This window comes from Perissodus microlepis, chromosome 20 (genome assembly GCF_051167445.1).
Source record: "Perissodus microlepis isolate ML-2025 ecotype Zambia chromosome 20, ASM5116744v1, whole genome shotgun sequence".
Classification (NCBI taxonomy): domain Eukaryota; kingdom Metazoa; phylum Chordata; class Actinopteri; order Cichliformes; family Cichlidae; genus Perissodus; species Perissodus microlepis.
Window position 1 is genome coordinate 29,808,197 of NC_140480.1, and position 27,186 is coordinate 29,835,382.

Genomic DNA, 27,186 nt, shown 5'->3' on the forward strand with positions numbered 1-27,186 from the left:
TAGTTAAATGAAACATCCCGGATAGTTTCTACTACTAAACAGTCACAGACAACTGAAAAGCATTAAGGGTCCTGAAGCAGACACAAGTCTTATTGTGAAAGGTCACAATCTATTTTTTAGGATGTGTTATAAGATTTTTCTCTAATGAAAATACACGTGTTGAAAGTTTAAGTCAACAAACTATTACACTACACATATGAGACTTTAAATCAACATATTGTTGATTCGGTGTACAGATTTGACTGTTTTTTAAAGCATCGCGATAATTCTTTCTTTCTCTCAAATCAGCACGTCATGGAAACAATCGTTGCAGTCCTCACAGGCAGTCCTGCATGTCGTGCAGATGCAGCAGGGAGTTACTGCTTAAACATATCTGCATCAGTAACGGCACTCTAAAGTTATCATAACAGTGGAAAGGGACTATTTTTGCATTAAATACTTTAACTTTTAAAACGTCTATCCGCCTAATTACAGTCCCATACACTGGCTTTTCACCACAGTAATTGGACTTGTCATGAAGTATCTTAGAGCCCAGTATTAGTTATTTCACTCCAACAAAGGGAGCTGAATGTTTCCTTTTCACCGCTGGCACAGAAAACGCGGAGGACGAAAATGAAGACGTGTGTCTTTAAAGGGTTAACGGGGCGAGGAGGCGCAGCAGCGGTCAGCTCGCCTGGGTGGAGTGAACTTTAGATATGTAGTACAACAAATTAGCCAGGAGGAGAGCGGTGTGGCAGAGTGAAAAACCCCTAAAAGACTAGATTACTCGCTTAAGAAAAAAACAATCCTGGCCGGTAAGAGACGCTCCAAACACTGAGCTGAGATGAGTGATGTGAGCGAAGAGTCGCTGCTGGATTATTTCTACTCGGCCGGGGGCGACTCAGGCAGAGTCAAAAATGCAGATATACTGAGGACATTTAAGCCTTTTATTGGGCACAGTGACTTGCAGTTACGTGGTAAGTAACCAGAGGTTGTATCGTGGATTTAACTCCGTGGAAATATTAGGCGGAAAAAAAAAGATGAAATGAGATGAGGTCGTGCTGCATCATTAGAGCGGGATGGCAAAATACCAACTGACCTCGTGTTAGTATGACAGTCCTCATAGTAAGACTAACATTTATCTTTTGGTTTGTTTGTGTTTTAAACACGCAACATCCCCTTTGTCTGCTTTAACAAACGGCTTTGGGGTCGTTTTCATTGTTTTCAGTTGGAAAGGAGACATCTGGTTTACATTAAAAAGCCCCTCCAATGAGTTTCAGCAGGAATTGTGTCATTTCCTCCCTCGGGCACGTTTCTAACTCAAACAGAGGACCCGAGCCACCCCATCAACAAAACATGTCACTATGCAGTGTCACAAGAAGGCCCCGTGGCTCCTCCTCAGAAATGAAAACGACCAGTGGTTATAACTAGTTATTACTTGGCTTTTATGCACCATTTGAGCCCAGGATCAGTGTATTTGCCATAGAGATGGACTTTTTCTCCTGTTCTTCTCCACCCACCTACTCTACAGATGCTTATGCAATCATGTCCTGAGTCACTGCTGACACCACGATTCTTCTGTTATTGGGTTTCTGCAGAAAAAAAGTGTTTGGGAGTAAAGTTGTGTAACTCTATGTACTCATAGATATGCTTAGCTAAAACAACATTCTGACAAAGAACCTTACTTTCATAGAAGATATCGGGACTATAGAGAGAAAGGGTAACATTTTGGCTACAAATTATCTGAAAAAGTTACACCTTTAAGCATTAAAATATACCGTATGCCTTTGGCAGACAGAAGGTTTGCTTTAACTGCCTTATTTGGTCTAGTATGGTGATAGCCTATATATAAAGATGGACATAACCAGCATGAAGTCATCCACTGTGTAGTGCAATCGTGTTATGAAGCCTCAAACCCTTTATTATACTTATTTTTTCCATGTCCTTAAGTGGACATTAAAAATATGCTTCTGCATTGGCTTCCCTTTGTAGACCCTGTATCCATATCCATGTTTTGTAGACTGTGGGTTATGATTATAATCGGTCCATAATTTAATTGGCATATTTATTGACTGGATGAACTAACTATTTTTATCAGCCATGGGTTACCTTCAACCAATGACATCAATGACCCATAGAGAATGAAGACGTGGTTGGAGCAGTTTTGAAAGGGTTGACTACACTCAGCATAGCTACGTAGTGAAAAATCAATTGATAATTACCTATGTAAAAACAATTTTACATAGAAGCACATTCATAAGCAGTCACTTTCAAAACCTTACAGGTTTTAAGCTTCGTGTTCGTTGACACGCCCAAAATACCCATAGCTTTGAACTTATTGGCCAGCAGTTCCTCACAATGGCTTGATTAACATGCTGCCATAGACTGTGTGGTAGCACTGGGCAGAGACCGATAATTGACAGTCAACTCTAGCAGAAGGAAAAGAAAATGGAAAGATGGATTTTCATTCTTTTTTTCAGATTTCTTATTTGTTAGATTCATATGGCTGCGTTATAGAAGATTTCACTCCCCGTACAGTGGTCATGAAGGGGAAAATTAGGTATAAATAACAATACCACTTTTGTTCAAGACTGTAAACATGTTTATTTCAGCAGTAAATTGTGGCATTTTAACATATGGGTCTCTGGAGAATGGCTTGCTAAAGCGGCCTCTGGAAGATCTCTTGGCAAATATGATTGGCTTAATTTTTTTTAGACTACACACAAAAGTCACAGACAAAAGAAACAGAACTCTATGTAGGTGTGACTAACTGACATACATACAGCAGGTATTTAAAGCAGAAGCAACATCTCATACTGTTTTTGTGTATTGTGCAAACAGATAAAGCAAAGATTTAACAGCTCAGGGAGTTATGAACTAAACAATAACAGGCATCTGTGTCAGAGTGGCAGCACCCGAACTAAACGTGCACATCAAACTGGTTTGGTGACATAAACACAGTTAAAGGTGTCACTTGAAACCACTTGAAGTTAGTGGTTATATCAGACCACATGAAGCTGCAGCATGGTGTATCAACTTAATAGCACATTAAGGTTTATGAATATATTTTCTCTTTTCTCTAACAGGAAGATTATTTGTTTTTATTTTATCTTTTCAAAAGCTGTGCAGCACATCTCTTTTATGTAGGTGTGCCTACTAAACTAACAGCTGCGAGTAAGAGCACGTCTCACGAAGGCAAACAATGAGCTTGTAATGCTGTATCTAGTCCCTGTTCAGCAGTGATTTTACTTTTGTGACTGCCTGGAAATGCAAATATATTTTAACCTTCTCAAATGATTATCCAGAGTGACCTTGTATTGCAGTTGCCAGCATGCACTGTCCAGATGCTGCATCAGCACTGCAGTTGTTGACAGAGGTTTAGAGAGCTGCTTTGATGCTCTGCCATCTGACATCGCTGTCCAATTAGAAAAGTGCTTCCCACACATTTAAAGTCTGCCGTGGCATGCGGTTGCAGCTTTTCCTCGTGTAATTGTGGCGATAGTGTTTTAATCATAATTAAGTCCACATGCATGACTGGATGTAGACCTCTAATGGGGGCGTTTTTGTGTTTTTTTAAATCAGACAACAAATCTGGGGCAGCTGGTAAAAGTGTAGCAGTGTTTGAGGGGAGGGGGGTACATGAAAGTTTGTGCGTGGGTTGCTTGTTTTTTGCAGACCTCTGGCTAACAAGTAACTAGCACATACACGATATTACCCGCTGTGCCATGCAAGGAATTCTTTTGTTTAGGCAGATGTAAGTGGCCACTTCCTTTGGATTTCCTGTTGTTGCGAATGCGAACTTTGCAACTGTCTCCCTACAAATGTTCTTTCCGTCCACATGAGGAAAAGGAAACGCTCCAATTGTCCCGAGCCGCATACTCATATAAACACCTTGGCGTGAATGGAATACCTACGTCTGGAAAGGTTTATGTTTGCGATGCCGTCCTGGCTGCCTGATGATTAGTGTTAGCTTTTAATCACACTTTCTGCACAAGCCTGATATCTTCTCACTGGTGTAAACAAAGGGCAGGAAGCTTTATCTGATCAGCTCGTCACTTTGTTTGGTTCTCACAGGAAAGATTCACTGTAGGTTTTCAAGTGACTCGAGTTTTTGGCCTAAGGGATAAGTTAAATTCTGTTTACATATTTGGCTGGAGGGGAACGTATTTTCTCTTTCTTTAAACTGAAGATTGTAAAACATCTGCTCTGCCAGTAGTGTTCTCATCCAAACCTCATTTGTCTTCTTACTTCAGATAAAGTAACAGAACCCAACAGCTTTACCGGCAGACTTACAAACAACACATCTAGTATAAACACTAGAAATATATTCAGCTCCGTTATTGTGCTGTTTAATAAATATTATCTATTGTGCATCTTTGGGTATCTTAAGGTCTATATACGCAAAACACATTCTTCTTATTGTCTTACATCCAGCATCCACAACACTACAACTGTGTTTTGTGTCCTTTTTTCCATCCTTATTTGACTTTTTGAGTATTGGAAGCACTCGTGTACCACTTAATGTTTTAAAAAAACATTAGAAACTATATTTAGTTTCCTGTTTTTCAACTCAAATATTTTTTCTTTTGCAGCCAAATACCGAGAGGAATTCAAGCTAATCATTGACCGAATCGCTGTGGTGAAGTCTGAGAATGTAAGTAAACTACTCAAATATTTTTACCTTTTCTGGGAAAAGTTATGCTCTCATTGATTTTCCAGTCATACGTCTTACACAGAGGCCATGCTGTGAAAGGCTCAGCGGAACCATCGTGACTGAACAAGGGGTTGTCCAATCTGTTCAATCTTTGTGTTTTGTAGAACCGTTTGTACCCACTGGTTTCCCCCAGGGGACACAGCTGCAGTTTGTGTTTCTAGACACTATTTCCATGAAGCGTTCTCATATGTAGACTAAAAATTCCTGCAAGAATAAACAGAGTAAACTCATCTGAGTTATAGATTTGATGTTTCTTTCTTGAAGAAACAGTTTGAAATGAATAGCACGCTTATCTGTGTGATAAATGTGAAGATACAGAGGGAGGTCTGGAGACTTATCTTAGCTCGCTGATCACTCTTTAAAAAAGAAACACCTATCAGCAGCTTTAAAGTTCAGTAAATGACAAAATATCAAACCTGTGTAAATGCGCAAAAGAAGACGTTTAAAAACAAATTTTGGTGCTCTAACAGTTTCTTTTGGCAAATGCAGATACAAAATGCTAATCCCCGTAAAACAGCAATGTGCCGTTTTTACATTTATGTTTATCAGATTTAAACAGACTAGATGTAAAAGGTTACTGTGGCTTACTGTGGAGTTTCATGCCTTTTGATGGAGCACGGTTGTAATTTTTTGTAAAGAAACTAATTTAGTCCCGGGTTTAACTTTGTACTTAAAGCTGTACTAGATCTAATCTAGATGAGCCCTCCTCCTGCAGCCCCCCCAGTCTGTTCTAAACTACACAAATATTTATAGTACAGTACTGACCGGATCTGTTCTGAAAAAAAAAAAACAAACAAAAAACAACAATCCAAAAAACGGTTTGACCAAAATCTTCACAACAGTTAAACTTTATAAATCCTGAAAATTGGAAGAAGTGCTGGCGTGTTGCATCCTCTCAGATCACTTGAATCACAGCATGCTAAGAGACAGGGATGTGTCTCATAACTCCTGGTCCTATACATAACAGCCTCTGTGGGCCCCCTTCTTTTCTTGATCCATATTTCTCACACGTCTTCTGATATATTTTTTTAAACAAAGAATAAGCCAACAACTGTGCACAACAATGTGTAGTGGTCCTAACGATAGCCAGTAATCAAATGTTTGTTTATTTATTTTAATAAAATTTATAATATGTCTATAAATCTATATAATTCAGTCCTCATTTCTCACTGTAGTATACAATCACTAATTGTTAAATGAGTTTTGCTTTGAGAGGTCAAAAAGTGACCACCTAGGCCACCGTGATTGTAAATAATGTGCATATATATATTTTTTTTCATATTTTGGATGGACAGAAACATTATGTGCATATTTTGATAATATCTTTAGAATTTAAAGTAATGAAGGAATGAATGAAACTGTAAAGCTCAAATTGCAGTACCTTGATAAAGTATTAATAATAATAGTAGGTTGAAATGCAAAGTTAGGTTTATGATTTCCTGTTTGTGCTCCTTTTATGTTAATTAAGTACCCAGCAAATATTTTTTAATTAATTCAGAAGCATTGTCATCGTGACATTTTAAAATCCTGTTTCATCAGCCTGGCTGGTTTCCCTCAGAAGGCCTTCTTTACCTCACAGCACAGCTGTTAAAAACAATGGGTCCAACACACGATAAAGGCTAATGCTGCCTTATGTTAGCACTGCTAAGCTTTCTGTTGAAATTGCTATCGATATATGAGTAACTTTTAGTTGCCACTGAACAAGCATATTTTGTGTCAACATCATTTGTTGATGGACTTGTTGCTCTCAGTGGCTTTCTGAAATTAAGTGCCATGCATTTCATGATGGTAATTTGTGCTGGTGATTTTACCCCCACTACAATGGCCTGCTAAGAAATTATTATGGACTTTTCGTCTAATGATGCCAGCTGTAGATAGATGTGAGAGTACTATTGATTTTCCCATCAGAATCTGGGCATCATATACTTTACTAACCTACATAATATATGATCCAATCTGCAGACTTTACAGTGCTTCGATTCATGTAACCTGGACAAAGTTTTTTTAGTTGATGCTACAAAAAAATTCTTTAATATTCCAACAGGATTTATTTAAATAGTAAGGCTGTAGCTAAGGATTGTTGTAAATTAATCTGCTTCAGCAGTAAACAGTGTCTGGGGTTAGTATCTTTAAGTGTTTATCTTCTAGCTGCCCAACAGTCCAAAATCCAACGATTTTCAATACTGACAGAGAACAGCAGCAAATCCTCACACTGAGGAATTAGATTAGATCAGTTAATCAAGCAGCTGAATGATCACCTCAGCTGTAATTCAACGAAGCTAACTCAGCTTTTGAGGTTTAATAATTGGGTTCAAAGGGCATTAAAGATGTGAGGTCCAGCAAAACGATTAAAGACGTACTGATGAGTGTGATTAACGCACAAATTACTTTAATGTATCTAATGGTTCTTAGTTAGAAGCTACAGCAAGTGCTTCTAAAATTCACCTGACTGTGTGGTAATACTTTTTCCTGCTTTATTTAACATGGATGTTGTACCGTTTCACTGTCTTTTACAGGGTGAGAAATATCTTATCCTCAAGAAGAAATACAGGAACTTGGTGCAAGAGCGAGAGGCTAAGCATCTTAGGCCAGATGGAGACCGACAGAGACATTTGAGTCCGGCGAGAACAACAACAACCTCAGTGCAGTGGGAAGTGACAGACACCCCGACATCTACTCATCATGAGAAGGAGGAACAAGATGTGCCAATGTCATGTGGAGAAGCTGACGCCACAGCAGAGGTGAATTTGAAATCAGCTCACTATTCTTTACTCATTGTGAAAGCCAGAAAAACTGTGGGACAGACAGGGTGTGGTTAAGCTACAACACTGGGTGCTAAAGTGTAAATCGCCAAATTTATTTCTCGCCTCAGTACTCTGTGGCTACTCTTTATGTTAGTGATACACTTATTTCTAAACAAGGGCGTTGTTGTTCGAGTGCTTCGGGTTTTTTCGCCCCTCTAATCTTAGCAAGTGTCAGCATTCACTGACAGAGCCGCTGTGTGAGAGAATAAAAAGCTGTTTTGTTTTGGCAAATCTAAGAATAAGCAATGTCCAAGGCCTTCTGTCTTTGCATAAAGGGCATCGTTGTTTAATATATACAAGCAACTGTCAACAAACATTATACTCCGTAACCTCATAGTCATCATCCAACCATATTGTTCATGCAGTAAAATTACATTTATGCTATGCTGCTTTTAGTATTTTCACACATGATTAGTCTGAGCAGGTACTGAAGTAAACATTATCTGCCCACACCAGATGGTGAAGGACGCTAAAAAGCAAGCAAAATGCTAATTCTGGCTGTTAACCAACACTCGACACAGCTGAATGTTTGGCCTGTAAACACTCAGCTCACAAATTAGGACCACACAAAGTTTATCAGACACTATATCTGTGCTCCTGTAGGACCAGCGAAAAGGTGCAGACCCTGTGCACCACTCTCCACGGCCACCTCCTGCCATCCAGATCCATGAAGCCCCAGAGCAAAGCAACGCAGAGGATGAGCTGGACAGAGATTCTGGGTCAAAGGTGACAGTTTGTTTAACTTGGAGGCAGTGTTTATTCTGGTATTTCCTGGCACAGAATAGTACCATCGGTGCCTTTCACACACCTGCAAAATGCACACCCACTCACTAGCAGAGACGTGTGTGCTGGATGGTCACGTTTCCAGGAAAACTGAGATGCAGTGTAAAAAGAAAATAAAAATAAATGCCAGAAACTCATTTTAAAAAGCTGGGCATGTTTACAAGTCTGCATTTCTTTTAAAAAAACACCTTGTAAGATCGCTTCAGTTGTAATATCAAAAAGTTTCCCGTTTATGGTTAATATTGAACCTGTGCTATGTAAACAACACATGCAGGAATCCAGACTGTAAGAGAATTGCTGGCAGTGAAGAATTCAAAATAGAAAATGAAAAGATTATTTTGTGATCATTTGAATTTTATAACAAGAATTTTAATCCAGGTAGAAACCAGAGTCTTTAATTCTGTGAAAAAGAGTTTAGACTCGCACTAATACTGCTGGGGAGGCTTATGTCTGTGCATTAGTTGTTATAGACAGTTTTAGGTATCTGGTTAATTGGAAACCCTTTGTATCTGAAGATCTTAAAATAAATGTAACATCCTTTTGATAAAAGCTGCAGGCCTTTCAGAAAGACATTCACTGCAGGTTCATTCTCAACATTTAGCTTCTTTCACTGTACTTTGTCAGAGGAAGGGAAAGACTACAGGGGAAATGGGGAACACTGACTCCTTTCACCCACCAGGTGGTGCCAAGTAAAGTAACTAGATTTGTAACCACATGTTAAATGTGAGAGGGAGGAGAACCAGTCGGGGGAGAATCTGCATTTAAACTAAGCCCTCTTATCATGGTAAGCAGCAACATGTTGCAGCTCATTAGAAAGATAATATTCATGCGTCCATTAAAGACATGGGGATTCATCCCAGGGACTTTCCTTGATCACCTGCACAACACGTAGATGAAATGTGTTGATGTGCGAGTGTGTTAATGTGGGACTTGAAGCAGATTAGGTGTGTTTATTTAAGGTGTCTTGATGCATGCTCAATCATCCAGGTAATCCAGGTAAGGAAATCCTAGAAAGTTGATGCTGGACGCTCCGTCTAGACAAATAGAATGAGCCTTATGGTGTTTATTTATGGTGGTAGCCACTACAACCTTTGATATAAGTACACCTATTAAAGTGTTGACAGTTGTTTCATGTTACAGAGACCATCTGCCAACTGTGATATTTGGTTCTTGGATTAGGAAAGAAAAAGATATTTAGATTATCACAGTTCCCAGAAGTATTTGGGAGGAAACCATCATCGCTTTGTTGTCTTATCCACTAAAAAAATTAACAACATGGTGTTGCGCCACAAAGTTGCTGGGTGTAAAGTTGAACCCACTGATGTCCAATCTGATTTTCTTCCCACAGACATTACCCAAATGTCTGTGCTACCTTATAATCTTCTCAGACCTGTCGAAATTTGGCCCGCTACTCGAGAAGCGCTAAGGCAGGAGTGGCTCCACATCAAGAGGTTTTAGTGTGTCATGTGGTTCTCCGTAGGGCAGATCTGCTAAACTCATGTTGGTCACAACGGATTACAATTAGAGCACAACTGAAAAAGCTGATTTATCAGTGCTGGCATGTGCGTTGGAGAGTTAAATAAAAATAAATTGATAAAGTTATTTAGAAATGGTACTTTCTATTAGTTTATTCTTCAGAGAGTGCCGAAAATGTTAGTCACACTATGAATGGCATGGTCATTGTACGACAATGATCCAGACTGACATACCTGTAAACTCATATTCACAAATTGCACTGCAGCCCTGAGCTTTTCTAGATGCCACCTGACTGAGGTATGCAAATGTTGAAGCAGTCACATTTGATATTAGCTTCTCTTTAACCCATCAGATCTCCGGTAAAAAATCTGTGAGATGTCAAGTTGCTGGTAATAATGTGTCAATGCACCTCCCTCATCTAAACTTAAAGGAGTATTTTTTAGTAGTGCAAATGTGTATGAAGACATTCCCTGCTGTGTGGTTCATGTGAGAAAGAACAGCTGTGGAAAATGTTGATTCTCCAGAAATAGTCAAAATTGAATGTGAAACAGCTTACATCTATCAGAACAATTGGCACGAACGTTTGGATAGAAATTAATAAAATATAATTTCTAAAAAGAAATATAAATTTTTAGATGTAGACATGAATGTAGTCTTGAAATCATTCTCAATTCTTATGTTCAGCACTGTAAACCTGAACAAATTAGAACTTGTATAGTTGTAAGTCTTTTTAAGCTTATGAACTTAAAAGTTGAAGCTTATCAGAACATTATCAGAACAACAATATTTTGACTACATTTGATATGCATATTCTGACAAAAGTTTTTAAAAAGTCATAATAATTAAATTCAGAAATATTTAGTAAGTAGAACTTAATCAGTGATCAATTTGCTTTGATCAATGGGCCTTGATCAGTAGTTGTTGATCAATGGTCATGAGAATTTGCATATTAATGATGAAGGAACTGACTCACAGCCCATTGTTTCTTTCAATGGTGCTAGGTGCTAGTTTCAGTCAAGTTTTAGTTTTTGTGCAATGTGCTGTTTATAAGATTGGGGAAACCTGCTGTCAGCTGAGACTAAAGAAGTCATTTTGATGAGTGACGAAATGTTTCTCACACCGAAAACGCTACGTCCAGATAAACAGAATCAACCTTTTGGGAACTAGAAGTTTTCATTTATGTCTCCCATGTGAATAAGTTGACAAAACTTAAAAGGAAGTACAACAGAGTCACTTTTTAGGTTTACCAAAACTCTGTTTGAACTCCTTTGAAGGTTGGACCTCTGAGTACACATGCATTGGGGGGAAAAAGTGCAATACAGCAGAACTACTTAGTCAGTTTAAAATTAATTGAACTATGAAGAAGTGATAGTTGTGGCTCTTCTCCATACAGTGCTATTTGTTCAAGTTCCTCCATACTAGTGTAAGAGATACCTGTATGGAGGTATCTTGGAGTATCCAAGAGATACCCCAAATCTTACCTGACAGCATGTTTGCTACAGTGAGAACACATTTAGTGGCGCGGCTAGCATATTTGGTTTGTAGAAATATTAGACATTGTTGAAAAAGAAAAAAACAATAATTCTCACTTTCAAAAGGCTGAGGTGCAGCAACATCTTCCTCTCAAAAAGCTCAGCCATTTCCACATGGTCATATCGCTAAAGGTTAATTTGTCTTTTTTTTTTTTTTTTTTTTTAAACAGCTCACGTCACTTACCTAACAAATACTCCTGCCCTTTTTTATCAGTTCTGAAATCTTTATGAACTTCATCCCCTTAAATTTGAAAGACTTTGTCATAATGTCTGTATACAATAGCAGTTTGTCTCAGCTGCCGTAGCAAACTCAGTCAGCTAACTTAGTGAAGTGGCTAGGTTAGCTTATTAGCTGTTAGCTAGCTGCCACTGCAAAGAATAGATTTGCTGACATTTCACTAAAATGCTTTAGAAAAGAGAGAAATCTAAAGAAAATTCAAGTACTTACTGTGATACAAACAATGCTGTTAAAGGTCAACAATGACTAATACAGAGCCACTTACAGCCAGTGTTCCTTGCTTTTCAATGAGTCTTCCAATCAAACAACTGCAGACAAGTGGATGGACCCCTATATTTGACAGGAAATGACCTCACTAGTGAAGTCTATTTTAGAAAATAAAAATCTAAGTAAAAAGGTCTGTTGACTGTTTTTAAAGCTTGCAGATAAATGCCTCAATAAATTCATTATTTTTAAGTCAAATTGTTTTTTTTTACATATTATAAATTTCTATGAAATATTTAAAGAAAGAAATAAAAGCAAAAAAAGATAAATATTGTTAAACTTTGTGTATAATGTTAGTGCAACAACCTGTGAGCAACCGATAAAAGGACATTCTAAATCAATCTAAATCAACCCAGCTGATATACCGACTAAACATGTATGTTTGGGATCAAATTAACCCCAGGAGTAAGATGTCTGCCATATAATTTAAATAAATTAGTAAAATTAAATTATATTTTTTTAAGTAGCAGGTATCTAATATCCAAAATAGTTGAAGTTGATTCAAAATAATAAGTTGAATTAACTCAAATAAAAGAAAGTGTTAGATGAATTAAGCTTTTTTGAGGTACTCGAACTGTTTCTAAAAAAATATGTTTACATTACTTAGTTTATTTAAATACTTTCAACGTTTGGGTTTACAGTGAGATTATAAAAGTTGATGAGCTTTAAACGCCTTGCAAGCCCGTTCATCCATCCATCCATTCATCTGGCTGGTGTAGTGGCTTTGCCATGATTGGTTCCTCACCCTGTTTTTAAGCGAAAGCCCGGACACTCTTCGAAGGAAACTCATTTTTTCTGCTTGCATATTATTTGGGTCACTACCCTCAGCTTGTGGCAATAGGTGAGGGTAAGAATGCAGACTGGCTGGTAAATTAGCAGCTTTGCTTTCACACTCCAGCTAATTTTGGTAATCAGTTGGCTTTTTCCTCTTACTCCCATGATGAGGTTAACATTTGTGGAGGCACATTTGTTTTAAGTGAAATATCTTTACTCAACTATGTGAAGATATTTATGTAACAATAACTTCAGGAATTCTTTGAAGAATACTGATATGCTAAGATGGAGAACTAACAATTACCTGCTAAACATACCACTGTAACTATGTAATAATGGGAAGTTTTAGCTCAAAGCATTTCTGTCTTTAAGTACATCCTCAGTGTCTGTTGACTCAGTGGCCTGTTTAACTGTGGCACTTCAATAAATATTTAGATTTTGGACAAATGGTCACTTTTAGAGATGCCACCTGGACCACTTGAGAATAATTTTAAAGGCGAGATGAAAATTCAAACAAAAACATCATTTTGACAGTGAAAGTAATGCTTATATGCCTTAAAACAGTGCTGAAATGGTCTTTGCTGAAATTGAGATTATTTCATCCTCTTCTGTCTTTCCCTTGAATACATACCCAACAATGGTATTTTGTTTTCTCTGTCTGTTATTACTGGTCACCAGCAAAAATAGCTAAAAACGCATGTGTGCCAGAGTGGAGTAGGCTGGATAAATATCATCCCTCCACTTTTCGTGTTCGGCAGAGTGACATGTGCATTTTGTGCCACAGACATGAAAGGGCCGAGTGTTCTAACATGATGTCTCTGTGTGAGCTGAGAACAATTTGCAATTCTCTCACACATAAATCAACCACTATGACACTTTTATACACCGCTTTCATTATTTAAGAAGTTTTCTTCTTGATTTCTTTACACTAAAATGGTGACAAAAACATATGGTCTGACTGCAGGCGAGTTGTTTTTTGGGTTAATTGTTAATTGGATTGTTATTCATTACCCCTTATGTGTGAATGCGTCACCTCTGTCTCGCTGTCTCATTACCTATCTATCTGTCTCACACCCTTTGGTCACATCTCGCCGGCTGGAAAACATCACAGCAGTGTGACCAGTGTGTGAAAAAGTGTGTGTCCTGTGATCTCAAATCATGTTGTGGGAGTGTTATGACTGAAACAGTAGTTAACTTTTATCAGAGCTCAGCTTTTTGTCACCTCTGAGTAACACTCTTCTGACTTTGTGTTTCAGTCTGAGTCGGAGCAAGACGAGGAGGGTACAGGCAGTATGGGCTCTGCTTCTGTCGCTGTAAGTGCTTCTAGCTCTTTTTTCTATTGCTTTATTATTGATGAAGAGATATAAGTGAACCATTTCAGGAGTAGAGCCGCTGAAGTTTCCTTTTTGTCTCATTAACATGTGTCAATCATGGATTTGGTCTTGTAAATACACATTCACTCTCCCTGTGGTTTCACTAAACAAACAGCAGACGTTAAAATCCAAACTGTTGAAACCAGCGTCATCATGGGCGTCTCCCACAATGTGTCAGCTGGCTGTGACTCAGTAGCATGTAGGAAATGGATTAGAGGGTTGTGGCCTCAGCACTATCAAAAGAGCCCATAACAGGATGTGTGTGTTTGTGTGTGTGTGTCCTAGCTGGATCCTTTAGAGAAGGAGTGGATCTATTCTGCTGCCGGTGCTCGAGTCCCTGACCTCTCTCAGCTGCTCAGACAGGATCGCGCACTGGCAAACAAGAAGGTAGTGCTGCCCTCTGCCTCAGTGCTTAAAGGATAAATCCAGTTTAGTACAAATTGGACATTTTACTATTATCACTGGATTTGATGGGGCAAAAAACACAAGCAGCAAAACAATCAGAAAGTTTCACTTTAACACATAACTCCTTTTCCAGACTTATTTAGAAAAGGAAAAAATGGTAAAACTATTATTGAAAACTGTTTTGGAATTGGGTAACGCTGGTGAAGGACAGATATAATATAACAAAGTGGGCACAAGGTAAATTTTAATGAGGCCTCGCTAGACTGTCAACTACTTAAGAAGGTATTCCATGAAGAAACCCATGAAAAAAAGGTCTCTGATAAATTAATAATACTTCTTACAATCAAAAGTATAAACAAAGATATGAATGTTAATTAACCTGCTAAATTACGACAGGTGAAGTAATAAAATGTATCTTCTCACAATGCAACATGGAAAAAAGATCAGTTTTACATGGAAATCTTGGAATATGGTGGTAATTGTAGATGTTACCTAAGCCACATGCCACACAGCTAACCATCGATACAAACCAAGTGCGCCACGAAGGTATGATGCATCCCATCACACCCTAAAAACGTGACAGATTATGGTAGAAATTCTGTATTATGTAATCTTTTACATATTTATTTAGTGTCGACATTTGTCAAAAAGGGTACAAGAGATGTAATAAACTTAAATGATTTGTTCTTACTGAAGCAGATAACACTGATTACTCATTATTAAACTATAATTAAAATAAATATTAGGCTTAGCGGTGGGTCAGTGAACACCCGTTGATCTGGAAAAATTTATATTTCATTACAGTTTTGCTGAGGTTGCTGGCTGTTGCTAGGTAAAATCAGTTGCAAAGAGGTATACAGTGCTGCAAAGTTGTGCTTTTGAAAAAGTGCAGCAGGGCAGAATTTCTACTCTGAAGGGACAATTCAGTTGGTAGTTGTTGGGCTTATGCAGAGAAGCAGTCTGATAGTGACCAAAGAAAACACAAGAAGGTTTTTGGTGATATGCTCAGCCAGCAACTACTCACCAACCAGTCGGGTGGAATACACATTTTTCCCTCGTGATCGGACATTGCCAGGGGTTTACCAAATGGTCTCGAGCCCTGTGCGACTGAAGTGTTACATTAAAATTGTAGTTTTCAGGAGTTTTCACCTTGCAGGTATTACTTTATAGCAGCGTCACCTGACAGACTTTAGTGGTACTTAAAGAGTCTCCTGACTCTCATCACAATCCACACCCTGACCTCCTGATTCATGTTCCAACTAACGGTTGGTCATCACAGTGCAAGAGCTTTAGAGGAAATTTGTCTCCCCTTTGGTACTTAGAGAATAAATACATAACCCTCATACATTAGAATGTCTTCTTTACACAGTCTATTTATTTATTTATTTATTATATTTACTGAAACAATTAGTCACACAGCATTAATACAGACAACAGCATCAGGGGTTTTTAAAAAACTATTCTTGGTCTCGTCTTTTTAATCCTCACAGTCCACACCTGCTGGAAAATTACAGCAGTGAGCAAAGGGGGCTTTAAAACTCTGCTGGTTCTGTAATTCCAGGAAGTACTTGAGTAAGGATAAAATCTGATTGCTTCCTTGCTTGTGTTTCTGTCCCTGTCAGAATTCAATGGTTATTCTTGTATTAAAGACATAAATAAATGATGACTGAAAAAAAGATGAGTAAACAAAAAAAAATATATCTAACCGTTTCAAATGGCTGGAATAATAATTAATATTTGTTTTCACTAATACTTGTGTTCTTGTTCTATTTTTGGTGGGGCGGTGAAACCAGGATTTCACTTCAGTGAGTATTTGATACCCTATACGTAGCATGTTGCAGTATTATATCTACTTTGTGTTCATTGTTGTTTATCGTTCAATGACTATTTCTGACCTGTTGCTTCTCACGTTCTCTTTTTGACACACGATGGCCCCTGGCTGTGACCGTGCCCACCTTTTCCAGGGTGTAAGTTTCACACATCATACTTCCATCTGCATCCTGTAGAAATTAGAAGTTCATTTCCAATGCATCTGCAATGACTTGTACTCAGATTTGTCTTTCGCTTTTGTAACGTTTACAAGCTCATCCTGCTGCAATTTTTTCCCCTTAATAGTATTCTGAGAACTCTGTGTTAAAACATCCAGATCACGCATTTCAAAGGTCCACTATCAAAAGGATTATGAAAGATAGCTTTTTAGCTCCTGTGCCCCCCTGACAACCCAAATCCTTTTATTTGTCTCCCTGTGCGCTTAAGAGATTTTGAGCTCCTGTTTGTTGTCCCTCCCCTGTGTCACAGTTCTCACACCGTCCTGTGGCCATGGCAGACCACCTTCTAAGAGTAGCCTTAAGCCTTTGCCATCTCTACCCGGACAAGATAGCACGGCCGCCATTGAAGTTTAGGGAGATGGGGAGGGAGGGGGGGATTAAGGAGAGTCTTAATGCCCCACAAAGAGTTCACCCACTTAAAGATAATCTGAAAGTAATAGAGGAGGCTGGGATTAATTGTAGAACAATGCTGGTTGTGTCCCTGGGAAGGTGCTAATTCCCCCTCAGGCCTCTTTGATGTTCCTCTTTAGCCTTCAGCCTTTCCCTGCTCTGCAGTGGTAGAAGCATTTCCAGAGATAATGCACAGTGATACCGACAATCAAAAAGTCACACGACTGCTGGCGTCTTTAACACTGGGAATTATTATATTTGATCTTTTGCTGGCTTGATTTTACTTAACAGAGGTTTAGCCGAGTGTACCACATAGCAAGCTGCAAATCACACGTTTGAGCAGCACTGAAGGGATTACCCTTCAGTGTTGGGAGGACTTAAGTGTTTCCTGTTCTGACAAAATGTTTGTGAGGATAAGGTGGATTTATAGATATGCTCTTCAAACAGTGACCTAAAAGTGAAGGCTTAACACAGGTCATCTCACCTGAATGCAACACTTCTCACTCCAGAGTCTAATGGCCTTTCTCTCTTCCTGTTCTCCTCATTACGTGGGCCTCTGTTCCTGCCGTGATGGACTTCCCCTGCCACACAGTTTGTAAGTACATCATTAGCCCATCACTCCTCTCTATCTTCCTCCACATCCAGGGAAGTGTCAGGCACACAAGGCCTTTGTGTCCCCTGTCGATGTCCTCTTTAGCCACCACTTCCCTCACTGGAGAGCACGTGGTGGGGACAGAGCCGTCCCTGAGTGAGCAGACAGGTGGGGGGTTACCTCAGTGTGCAGGAACAGAAACGAGAGGTGCAGGAGGGAAAGACGCAGCATCCTGTTCAGCCTCGTCCATCACTCCTGCCCACTGAGAAACCCGCTGAGCCGCCTGTCAAAGAGCCCCTTGGCCAATCTGTCTTAAGCTGTGACAGGGGACAGACAAAAGAGATGGAGATACTCCAGCCAGACAGCATCTATCACAATCTGTCTCGCAGACGAGCGACGCAGAGAGATGGAGCTACATATGGCTTCCTCTTTGCCTTCAGTGGATAAGATAGATTTTTCTGTTGCCAGCTGTTGAACCAACTTGTTTTGCTATGAGCATTAGGAGTTCTGGACAAAATTTTAAGCACTGGTAGTGTCAGTTTCTCTTGATATTTAAGTCACAGGTTGACCATCCGATCCTCTGAAAAACCTTATCTGGTCCCAACATTTCTAAACATCTACTACATTAAAAAAAAATAAGGTGTTGACAGCATTAATAAGACCGTTTTTACTAGTCTCATGGGTACAGAAGATTCTGTTTCCCATACAGATTGGTGGAAATTACACAAGTTACACAATATGCATATATTAATGCTGACAAATTTGACTGACATGACATTTTTGAAATATTCACTGTGAAAATGAACATAATATGAGGATTTATTACTAATGGTGTATGACAGAAAAAAGGACAAAATGCTAATATATCCACTTAATTTGTCCAAAAGATAGAATTTTTATACATATTACACACATATATATTATACACATTTTTAAACAGCTGCAAGTTTTTTAAAGATCTGAGGCATTCAAAGACTGTCAAGTATTTCTTTTAAATAAAACAGAGATATTTAGCTTTGTAACGGAAGTGTACTGGTAGTTGTAATGGTAATTTATATAATGCAGTGTGCTTCTAATTTGAGAGAAAGAGAAGAAAGTCTTTAAAAAAATCATCTGCTGATTTTTCGCAGCCACGTGTTTTTATCAAATAACATCAGCATTTTTTATGTTATGTTGTAGCAGTGAATAGTAGTAGTGAGATCGTTTGACCAGTTAAACTCATAAAATCATCACGATAAGAGAGGTTTTTTTTTCATTTTATTTGATCCCCTGTGAAGCTGTTCAGTTAACCGAAGTAAAGAGGTTACAGGGTTTTCATCTGTCCGCAGTTAACATGTAATTCTGAAATGGTTACTGTTTGATTTGCTCTGTTAAGGGTCAAACTGCTGAAGGGATGGATGTGGTTACTTAGCTGACATCTGCACCTACACTGCTTTCACCTGTTGATAGCCCATAATTATGCAGCTTAAAGTGTAGGAAAAACAGAGGAGATCACAGTTCTAGTCAGACAGGTGGATATGGTTTGTATGTGCTGCGTGTACACATGCGTATTATTTTCACACCTATGAACATATTTTTGCATGAGGACCTCTCCGTGTATCTCTCAGACTTCTATCATGGGAGCTCTTGTTTTCCTCCTTGACGTGTGCTGACAGTAGTGCGGTGATGTCTGGGTGGGTCTCCCCTCTGCGGGTCACACTAACATCATCAATCTTCCCCCTGGTGACAGGCGGCTGGGCCCCCCAACTGTGGGCACAGGGCTGTGTTGTTTTGTAATTAGGCTTCGTTAGATGGCAGGAAACCATCCCTCCATCTTACCATCTCTCCACAGCCCTCCCCCGTGCACAGCTGGCCCTCTGAACTCAGATAGCCAATAAGAAGCCCAGCTCACTGTGGACCACTTGTAATAATGCTGAATATTATCTGATCATATTTTTAGGACTAACAAATGTTTCCCTATTCCAAACAGACAGCTCTGCACTGGGCTGCCAAACATGGCAATGAGGAAATGGCCACACTCGTGGTTAATGCCGGTGGCGATGTCAACATTAAATCAGTGAGTGCATTTTTTTCCCTTAACTTTAGACAATAACTTTAAAAGGGCATTCTTAACTATTTCATGCTTCACATTATGTATTTAAGTTCTAAAAAATGTATCCAAATAAAAAGAATCCCTACATATTCTAACATTCACTTCCCAGTATCCATGTCTTATACTGGACATCCACTAATGTAGAAGTCCTATTTATATTTAACATTATCCAAGTCACAGTTGGAGCACTCGTATGCATAGAAAAGCATGAAACCCTGTCATTTGATTCATCGGCCCAAAACATTTAAGTACTATATTAGTATATACATACTTCTTTGATGATAATGTAAAAGGTAGAAGACGTATTATGGCAGACTAATGCAGATCCTTAGCAAACAAGTATAAATGCAAGCAACAATATTGCCCAGAGAACTATAAATTGCACTTTAATGAATGGCTGTTTGGCTAGTTTAGCCTGAATGCTTCATAGTTCAGGCTCTAGGCTTACCACCAGAGACAAAGAATAAATTACAGCTGTTTTTATAAGCAGTGTCTCCATCGTGGGTGAACTGAAACCACAGCAGTGCCCTTGTAAATTTTATTTCAGTTATGCTTTAGTGTAAAATCACAGTCATTGTTTTCTTCATGGCGTTCTTCTTTCTTGCAGCACGTGAGTAACCAGGCTTTTCCCGGGCATGGATGGGTAATGTACAGTAAATTATTTGTCTTGAAAGAACAACCGCCTCGCTGCTGGCCTCTTCTGCTGTGATGTAATGCTCCTAAAAGATCTCTGTGAAGATCCAGCTGTACAAATGTATTACAGGAGCACGTGTTGCGGGGCTGCTGCGGGTCTACTCCGTTAATAAATCATGTCATGTCATTTTAATTGTTTCCCAAAACAGTGCGTCAATGTGCCAGCATGCACAACTCTACAGCTATGCAATTTTCAGCGAATTACATGCAATTATGTTTTTATCATTATCTGGTGTTTCCATAACCTTTGCTAATTTGTATATTCTTTTCCATGCTGTTTTCATTGGCTGTCCTTGGGCCTGGGAAACTCTAGGGGGTAGGTACTTAAACCTTCCAGCACTTTGCCAAAATTATTCCCCTCAACTCCACACAAAGTCAAAATGTAAATTCGAAACTCTTTTTATGTGTCGGTTGAGTGACTGTTTTTGGCGTGTTTGCATACCAAGCGGCCTCACCAAGAAATTACCTTCAGAATACACATGTACTTGCATGTTTTCATTTTGTTTTACACTTATTTTTGCTCTGCAGGGATACACACCTTTACACATCGCAGCGTTACATGGACATCGGCACATTCTTGACCTGCTCGTAGGGACATACGGTAAAAAGTGGTTTTGTTTAACCTACTGGTGCCACAAAAAATGCTTTGTAAATTTTCGCCACTGAAAAAGAATCTTGCAAGTAATTTAAAGAGTAACAGCTGGTTACCTCATGTAGGTAGATTTGTTTACCTTTAGATTATGTGTCATTCCTTAAAGCTTTTGGTGTAAGATGTCAGTGAAGTATCTGCTTAGGCTTATCTGCTGCTTAGTCTCTGCTTTCAGTCATTTATTTTTTGTCTTACCAGGGGCTAAAGAAAACTTGCGGGACTACAGTGGTCATCTTGCCTGCCATTATCTTAACATCAAAGAAGCAGAAGGTCCAGATGAAGACTGTGAGCTACGTGAGTGAATGATTCTTCTAGTTTTGCTGCTAAAACTATTTGATGACCTTCCCTGCCGTGGTTTTGTATTTTGTTTAAATTCTTTATTTGGAATTAGCTCCTTTGAAAATAGGATTAATACACTTCAGGCTCATCCACACAAATATGCATGGGGTGAAAAAGATATAGGGGAATATGTGCGTTATTCTCAGTCTTATGTTTTTCTTTTCAGACGCTGGTGATCAAGTAAAACGGAACAATACAAACAGTGTAACGCATGAGAATTAAATCCCCCGTCCACTCGGTGCTATTTTGCCAACTGTGTCAGCTAACTTCAACATTTTAATATAAAATCAACAACATCAGCTGCACAAAATAGAATCAATAATAATAAATAGATATTCAGCTGCATTACATTCCCACATATCAGACTTGCCTGAGATATGTAGTCTGCTTAGATGACAGATGTTTTCTGCTTTGTGCAGAGCAACAACTGCAGTGTGTCAGCCCTCTAATATCCACATCTGCAAACAGGGAATGCCAGTCAGGTTGGGGTTGATCGTTTCACACAGCAGTGTGTGTCTGTATCAGCCCATCACAGCAGCTTTACCATTACAAACAGTGATCATAATTTCTTCAGAGACACCCTGCATAGCAAGAGTTTGCCGCTGCAGGATGCATGTTAAAAATCAAGGTGGGGGATGAATTCTTTAAAATATCCTTTTAAAGAAACTTTCCTGTTCACAATAGGAGTGTTTCAAAAAAATATCTACATCCAGAAGAAAACACAAAAAGCAAGGTGGTCATATAACTCTAAAAGTATAGAAGTGTTGGCCAATCAGCAGCCTAGGAGGGATAGTTATTAGACAAACAAACATGGCACATGGAAGTACAAAGGAAAATCTGAAAATACAGCCGTATATGCTGACGTCCATGTTCTTTTCTTACAGCAATACACACTGGGCGCATGAAGTAAAACAAATTAGTTCACACATTTGACACTTAACTCCTCGTCCACACATAAGCAGTTGTTTAAAAGCTCAGTTTTCAGTGACATTAAAACACGGTTATAACTTGACAACAGGACAAAAAGAAAATGATGTCCAAAATACACATGTATGTATGGACAGGCCCAAAATGAATAAGAAACTATTACTAGGACAACATATGGTTTTGAAAAGGAATCCTTGGTTTATCACAAGTCACTGGGACAGTGTGTTTGATTTAAGCAGCTCTAACCACAATTTAAGTTGAAATAAATAAATAAGTAAAAATAATTTTTTTAGGAATAGCTCAACATTTTGGAAAACATGTAGAAATTATGTAAGCCTGCCTATCTAAATACTTGCATATCACTTTTCTTTAATAACATTTATATATTCTACTATATTCGCATTGATTCTACTAACTGTAGTAACACAACAGGTTTCATTTCTTTTAAATAACAATTGATGTAACCGCATATTTATGGACACTGACACTAATAGAAACTATGAATCCCCTGTCACTCCTCTGTGACATTCAGTAACCCCATCCTGAGTCATTTTCCTTTTGCCAAAAGGAAAAACAACACTTGCTCCTCATCCAGGCTTGTAGTGCAGCTACACTGAAGACAGTATTCAATACAGAGGAAGTGATCAGGTTTTATTGGTTAGTAAATCTGTGATGTTTTGGACTCAAAAACGTACCTAACCGTCTAACCCCCCTGCAAGCAATGTGCACTGAAGGATGAAGGATTAAATAAGGAATTTCTGGACAGCGGAACTTAAACTTGGACCCAAAACCAAATTTGAAAAGGCTGTTGGAAGACATCCATAGAAATATGCAGATTTATTTTATCCGCTTCTGGTTTTGAACAGAGGAATGTCACTCTGTCTGCACACCAACTGTGAAGTGGACAGTTACTGTAGTTTTGCATAACTATCTGGTGTAGGAGGGAACAGCAGTGTTCTGTGTTTATGATAAGCTAAGCTACACCACATTGGTGTTTATTTCCTTATCTAAACTCCACAAGACAGAGGAGAGGACTGTTTTCCCAAATGTTGACGTTTTTTTTTTATGCCACGTCCCGTCCTGAAACACCTCTCTACAGTTTGTGCCCATTAATGGCAATAAAAAAGGATTTGATTGACTCAGAAATCATCAAACCTTGGTTTCACTGCAAAGTTTCACCTGCATTGTTACTATGTATCAGCTACTATTAGTGTAACATCGGACACTGTATAGAACACTGTGGTTCTTTCACTCATTAATGAATTTTGTTTCTTATGCTTTCAGAGTTTCAAGTAACTCAGGCCAGGGAGCGGAACAAGAACAGGAAGTTGGCATCGTTGTTTCACTCCAAGAAGAAGTGGGGGTCAGCAGAGGAGCTGGCTCCGATAGAGGAGGAGAGGACAGCGTCACATCAGCTCGCACTTCCTGCTTTTAGACCCAGAAAATTCTCCCGCTGAGGGAAAACAAACTCCAGGGTCAACCCTGTTCTGACGCTGTTCCCACACTCACTCTGTCACTCACTTTGCCCTTTCAGGCATTCATATTTACACACATGTACCAAGTATTAATGTGTATATTTATTATATGTACACAGACACACACATTGGATTCACACCTGTGCTTACAGATCCAATCAAATGTTTGCCACCTAAACAAAATTAAAGAAACCAGATATACTTGTTCATGCATATAATCCATATTTTTCCTCACAGCTTGTTTAAATATTTTTTAGAATTTTTAATTTTGTTGATCAATGTTCTTCAGTGTTACTTAAAGTGGCACACGCCTTACAAGTTTTCCTTAAGCTGAGGCCATGATGGTCAAGCTAGTGATTTTCTCTATTTTTCTTGTTTTATTGATTACAGATTCAATGAAAAGACCAAAAATGATAACGTCTTAGTCTCCTTCTCTATACTTGTTCAGCCTTTCAGTGGCTTTCAGATCTCTAACTTTTAAAAAATTGCTCAAGAATGCACATTTTTAAGAGTGACCACCGAATCAAGACTTTGTATTATTGGAGAGTATTTTTAGTCGTACATTGGCTGGCTTAGTAAGAATTTAGGGATTAAAATAAACTACAGTTTTAACGATAAATAATACACCACACTGATCTGTAGTTGGTAGGTTTTTAAGCAACGGCTGAGCATTCTGGCACAGAAAAAAAAAGTCTGGCTTTAAGTTAAGCGATAATACTTCTCATTTCCATATATACAAATAAAAGTTACCAGACTCGCCCCTTAAAAGGATCATTTAATAGCTTTTGTATGTTTCGGTCCATTAAATGCACCATAACTCAAGCTGAACATTGCAGTTAAACTGATTTCCTTCAGTCCTTGACAGCAGCTAACATTAATTATGTGGTAAAAGTATTATTTAAAACTTAACACTCTTAAGGGAATGTACAGAACAGTGCCTCACTGCAAAAATAATTCACAAAAACACTAAATTTAGCATTTAACCATTTCATTTCACTCTGCTTCTTTAAAAAACTTTGCTCATTGCCCTCCTTTCAACAAAAATAAAATACTAAACCTTCCCTCTTTTTCTCGCGCTCCTCTTCCTCCACCAGTTCACACTCAAATACAGAGTCTATAACACGACTTTATAAATGAGCAGCTGGAAAATTCACCCAGTAATGAGATAATCCAACCAAAACAAGGATAAATATTTGTTGTGTCTAAGCTGTCTAAAGCAGGTTTCTTACAAATGACTTTTCAGACAGGACTGAAGATTAGTTTCTTGAGTAAATGAATAAGCATTTGCCTGTTTGCATAATATTTGGCAGCTGTGCTTCTAATTTGTAGTAACTGGGCTAAACATACAAAACTATTATTTTTTTCTTTTTAGATCTTGAGATTTAGTGCAAAGCAGTATTAGCATTTTTGCCAACCTATATCTCTGCTGTGCCCCTGCTGGTTACTCTCAGGTTAGAATAACTGTGTATCTGACGTGAGGCAGTTTTTCTTAGTTTGGTGGTAAAATAACTCTGAGCACAGATGAGGTCACTCTGTTACTCGATGAAGGATTGTTAGGGAAACAAAAAGTGGTGTTTGCTGATTGTACTTGATTTGCTCACCAGCTGTTTATCAAAATGCCTGGTAACTTTTTTTTAAAATGCGTTGTTACATTGTGTTCTAAAGATGTTGCCAGCTGCTTTTAATGCTTTAAAAGTGACATATTCATTACTTGTATGTTGTTGGCAAAGATTCTCATTTTGTGTCATTTGTTACAGTTATTTTTAATCTAATTCTAGCCTCAGTTACATTTTTGCACATTATTTATATAATGAAGATATTTTGTAATTAAACTGCCTTTTATATGAAGGTGCGTGTCTTTGAATTTTCTTCCATCAACATTGTTGAGCGTCTACTTATTTGCGACATTGAAATCGACTTGGCCGTTCACACCGCGGCTTCCCTGGCTTGTAATATTGCTTTGTTTTCTCTTTCTATACAATAACCCCGGTTTTTCTTTAAGCTGCCTTTGATCTTACTTCAACTACATGACTTGGTGGGCTACAGATGGAGTAAATATGGGCCCTGCTAACTCGCCATACGGCTTTAGACCTTAATACCTGATTAGCTGAAAAGGGCAGCACTTGCTTTTGGTTCTTGGATATCAGACAACACAGAGGGGAACAGAGGCAAGTGTTTTTGTGCTTCATTTTTGAAGCGGGGATGTTGCGGGGGGGATAAGAGGGAGTTTCTGTAATAGATACTTATCTTACTGCCCTCAAGCCCCTCAAACAAAGTCCCCCTCTGAAGAGATTATAACCCAGGGAGGGCACATTAACTTTAATCCGATGCTTTGAGGCCTCGCACCCCCATACCTCCCTCTGCCCCACTTATTTCAACCCTCCTGTTGTCGGGGGGCTACCTTGTATCTGGTGCATGTATGAGTAAGGCCTGTGGCTACACACGAGGGTTGTGTTTGTGCGCATGTATGTGTGTGAGTCAGGGGGTGGAGCGACTGTTTCAATAGCACGCTGACTCTAATGAAAAGCATTGAGGGGTGCATACTGCTGTGTAACTGATTCCTCTCTCTGAAGAGATTAGGCGCTACATTGTTGGTTCGGTTGCTCATTTCCATGAGAGCGCAGCCTCCCACCAGCGGCTGCTTGGCTTTGTTATTTTGAGTTGAAAAACACAGAGCCCAATGTCTTTGGCTTCCTTGTTACCATTGTTTCACAAATAGGCCAAAATGTAGATGTCACGTCACAGATGCCCAATAACCTCATTAGCTGCTCTCTGTTTGACCATAGAAAGAAAATAATAGATGTGTGAACTTCAGTTTGCTCAACTGGAGAGAATTTCTGCATAGCTCTGAGGTAACAATACTGTTGAAACTTTTGTTACGCAGTAAATAAAGGAGAACACATTGTGTGCATGCAGTCCATCTTGGCCACTGTTGCACTGATGCTGCCTATAATATAACTTTGAGATGTCATCCTTATTGTTTAACTCTACATATCTACAGGGAAACTGGAGGATGATTTGAGATAACAAATGTTAGTAATTACAAAGGTAAAAAGACAAGATTGTACTTTAAATCCCAGTATTTAGCATTCATAATCAGTATATAAACTACTTTAAGATACACACCCAGAGAAAAGTGCTTACTCAAGTATTTTAACATAATACAGTAAAGCCGCTAAATAAATGCTCTTTTTGTTAACCGTTACATTGTGTCAGAATCCATTTATCAGTTGTTCATTCTGCTTATAAAAATGCAAAATAGGGGCTGTTTTTAACAATATACATGTTTGTAAATTTCTCATCCTCTCACCCTTCATCTAACTTTGATGTCACCGTCCTGTTTTTTTTCTGTTGCACATGTGTGGAAGAAATTTTTAGCTGTGGTGAAGAAAAAGTCTGCAGCCAGCTAACAAGCTGATCTGCAACAACAAGCACACCGGGGAACTGATCTGACTGAGCTCACGGCAAACTGGGCCAGGCCTCTAGCTGAGGGATCCTGGGGGTCCAGCACCCACCTACCGGGGCCCGATGCATGGAGATACCAGCAGCAGCGCCAGCTGTCACACTGGCCGTCACTGTCTAACCAACGCCGCCTGTCACTCACCCAGTGGAGAGCCGTCAATCAGACAACACCCAGGA

General features: G+C 38.9%; 1 protein-coding gene across 1 annotated transcript; it reads left to right on the forward strand.

Annotated features, from left to right (window-relative positions):
- The first annotated feature begins 628 nt into the window (after positions 1-628).
- On the forward strand, positions 629-25,395 carry LOC146364842 (uncharacterized). Its single transcript, XM_084917197.1, has 11 exons — positions 629-956; positions 4,572-4,633; positions 7,210-7,434; positions 8,101-8,223; positions 13,821-13,877; positions 14,223-14,324; positions 17,446-17,460; positions 19,342-19,434; positions 20,686-20,758; positions 21,005-21,100; positions 23,357-25,395. The coding sequence occupies exons 1-11, from the start codon at positions 824-826 to the stop codon at positions 23,527-23,529; spliced, it is 1,152 nt and encodes a 383-aa protein (XP_084773323.1). The 5' UTR covers positions 629-823; the 3' UTR covers positions 23,530-25,395.
- The last annotated feature ends 1,791 nt before the right edge of the window (positions 25,396-27,186 follow it).

What these genes read in the sequence shown, in the direction of transcription:
- LOC146364842 (XM_084917197.1), top strand. Translation starts at nt 824, where the DNA reads ATGAGTGATGTGAGCGAAGAGTCGCTGCTGGATTATTTCTACTCGGCC. An exon ending in AAGCTGACGCCACAGCAGAG is followed by an intron (nt 7,435 to 8,100) that starts GTGAATTTGAAA and finishes GTGCTCCTGTAG; the next exon opens with GACCAGCGAAAAGGTGCAGA. An exon ending in TCAACATTAAATCAGTGAGT is followed by an intron (nt 19,435 to 20,685) that starts GCATTTTTTTCC and finishes TTTGCTCTGCAG; the next exon opens with GGATACACACCTTTACACAT.